General features: G+C 49.9%; 1 protein-coding gene across 1 annotated transcript in view; it reads left to right on the forward strand.

The window, feature by feature from the left end:
* The window catches only part of commd7 (COMM domain containing 7), a 15,806-nt gene extending 15,064 nt beyond the window's left edge, over nucleotides 1–742 (forward strand). Inside the window, exon 10 of the mRNA XM_008404317.2 lies at nucleotides 458–742. Within this exon, the coding sequence (XP_008402539.2) occupies nucleotides 458–742 (285 nt within the window). The remainder of the gene's footprint in view (nucleotides 1–457) is intronic.
* Nucleotides 743–1,164: the final 422 nt, after the last annotated feature.

Genomic DNA, 1,164 nt, shown 5'->3' on the forward strand with positions numbered 1-1,164 from the left:
ATATTATCAATTGAGAAATTGATAATATGAAAAATAAATAAATGGAAAAATTGGGTTAATGAAAAAGCTAAATTATTTATTTAACCACATTTTTTTATTTGTTTCACTCTTTTTCTTCATTTTTTGATTTATTTTACTCATTTTTTATTTATTTCACCCATTTATTTATTWATTTTATTTTGGCTGAAATGGCTCTCCATAAAAAGCAAACAGGAKGATAAATACTTTCAGTAAAAATGGTAAATTWAAGTTTTTCTGTTTTCAGAACCGAGTAAAACCTGTTGCGTGTTAAGTTTTAACATGTCTGTTTCTTTTTGTCCTGATTATTTCTCTGACATCCACTTCCTGCTTCTCAGATCTGTCTGCCGCGTGCGGGTCCCGCCGGACGGTCCGGGTCGGACCCAGTTGGATGTGGACGGTACCTTGATCAGGACCCGCTTCCTGTTCCCACCTCCAGCCCGGCGGAGGGAACAATGAGGCGCAGCGGGACGCTAACAGGTGTCCGCCATCAGCTGGAGGAGGAGGACGGCCGAACCGGACCGAACATGCGACCCGCTCGGCTCCACTAGCAGAGTCTTCCTCACGGGAGGAAGAGTGGGAGGCGCTGGCTGGCATCCCCCACGGGACCGGGCCGAGCGAACAGGTGTGTCCCGGTACCAGCCTCCCGAACCGAGCCGGGGAGTTTCACCGCAGCTGGTGCGTAAATACCAGAGAAGAGGAGGAAGAGGAGGGTCCAAATTGACTAGTCGGAACAAATTCACGGGTTAGATCCGTTTTTTATTATTATTTTTATATATACATATTCCCCGGTTTTGGACGGACTTGCAGTTTTGTCGGAGAAATTTCCAAAAGTGGGTCATCTGGTCATTTCACTATGACGACGAGAAAATCCGCCGGTGCTGCTGGAGACGTGGATCCCATCTCCACCGGCACCAGCAGCAGGCTGCCGACCCAGACCCAGCAGTTCAGCCGGAGTCCCGCCGGAAGCGACCCGGTTCCGGGCGAGGCGCCGGAGATGGTCGGGGAATTCCGGGACTGGTGCCTGAAAACGTACGGGGACTCCGGGAAGACCAAGACCGTGACCCGGCGCAAGTACGACAGGATCCTCCAGACGCTGCTGCAGGAGGGCGAGGAGGACGGCGGCCATCATCATCATCATCATCA

The sequence above is a fragment of the Poecilia reticulata genome, linkage group LG2 (genome assembly GCF_000633615.1).
Source record: "Poecilia reticulata strain Guanapo linkage group LG2, Guppy_female_1.0+MT, whole genome shotgun sequence".
NCBI classification, from domain to species: Eukaryota; Metazoa; Chordata; class Actinopteri; order Cyprinodontiformes; family Poeciliidae; genus Poecilia; species Poecilia reticulata.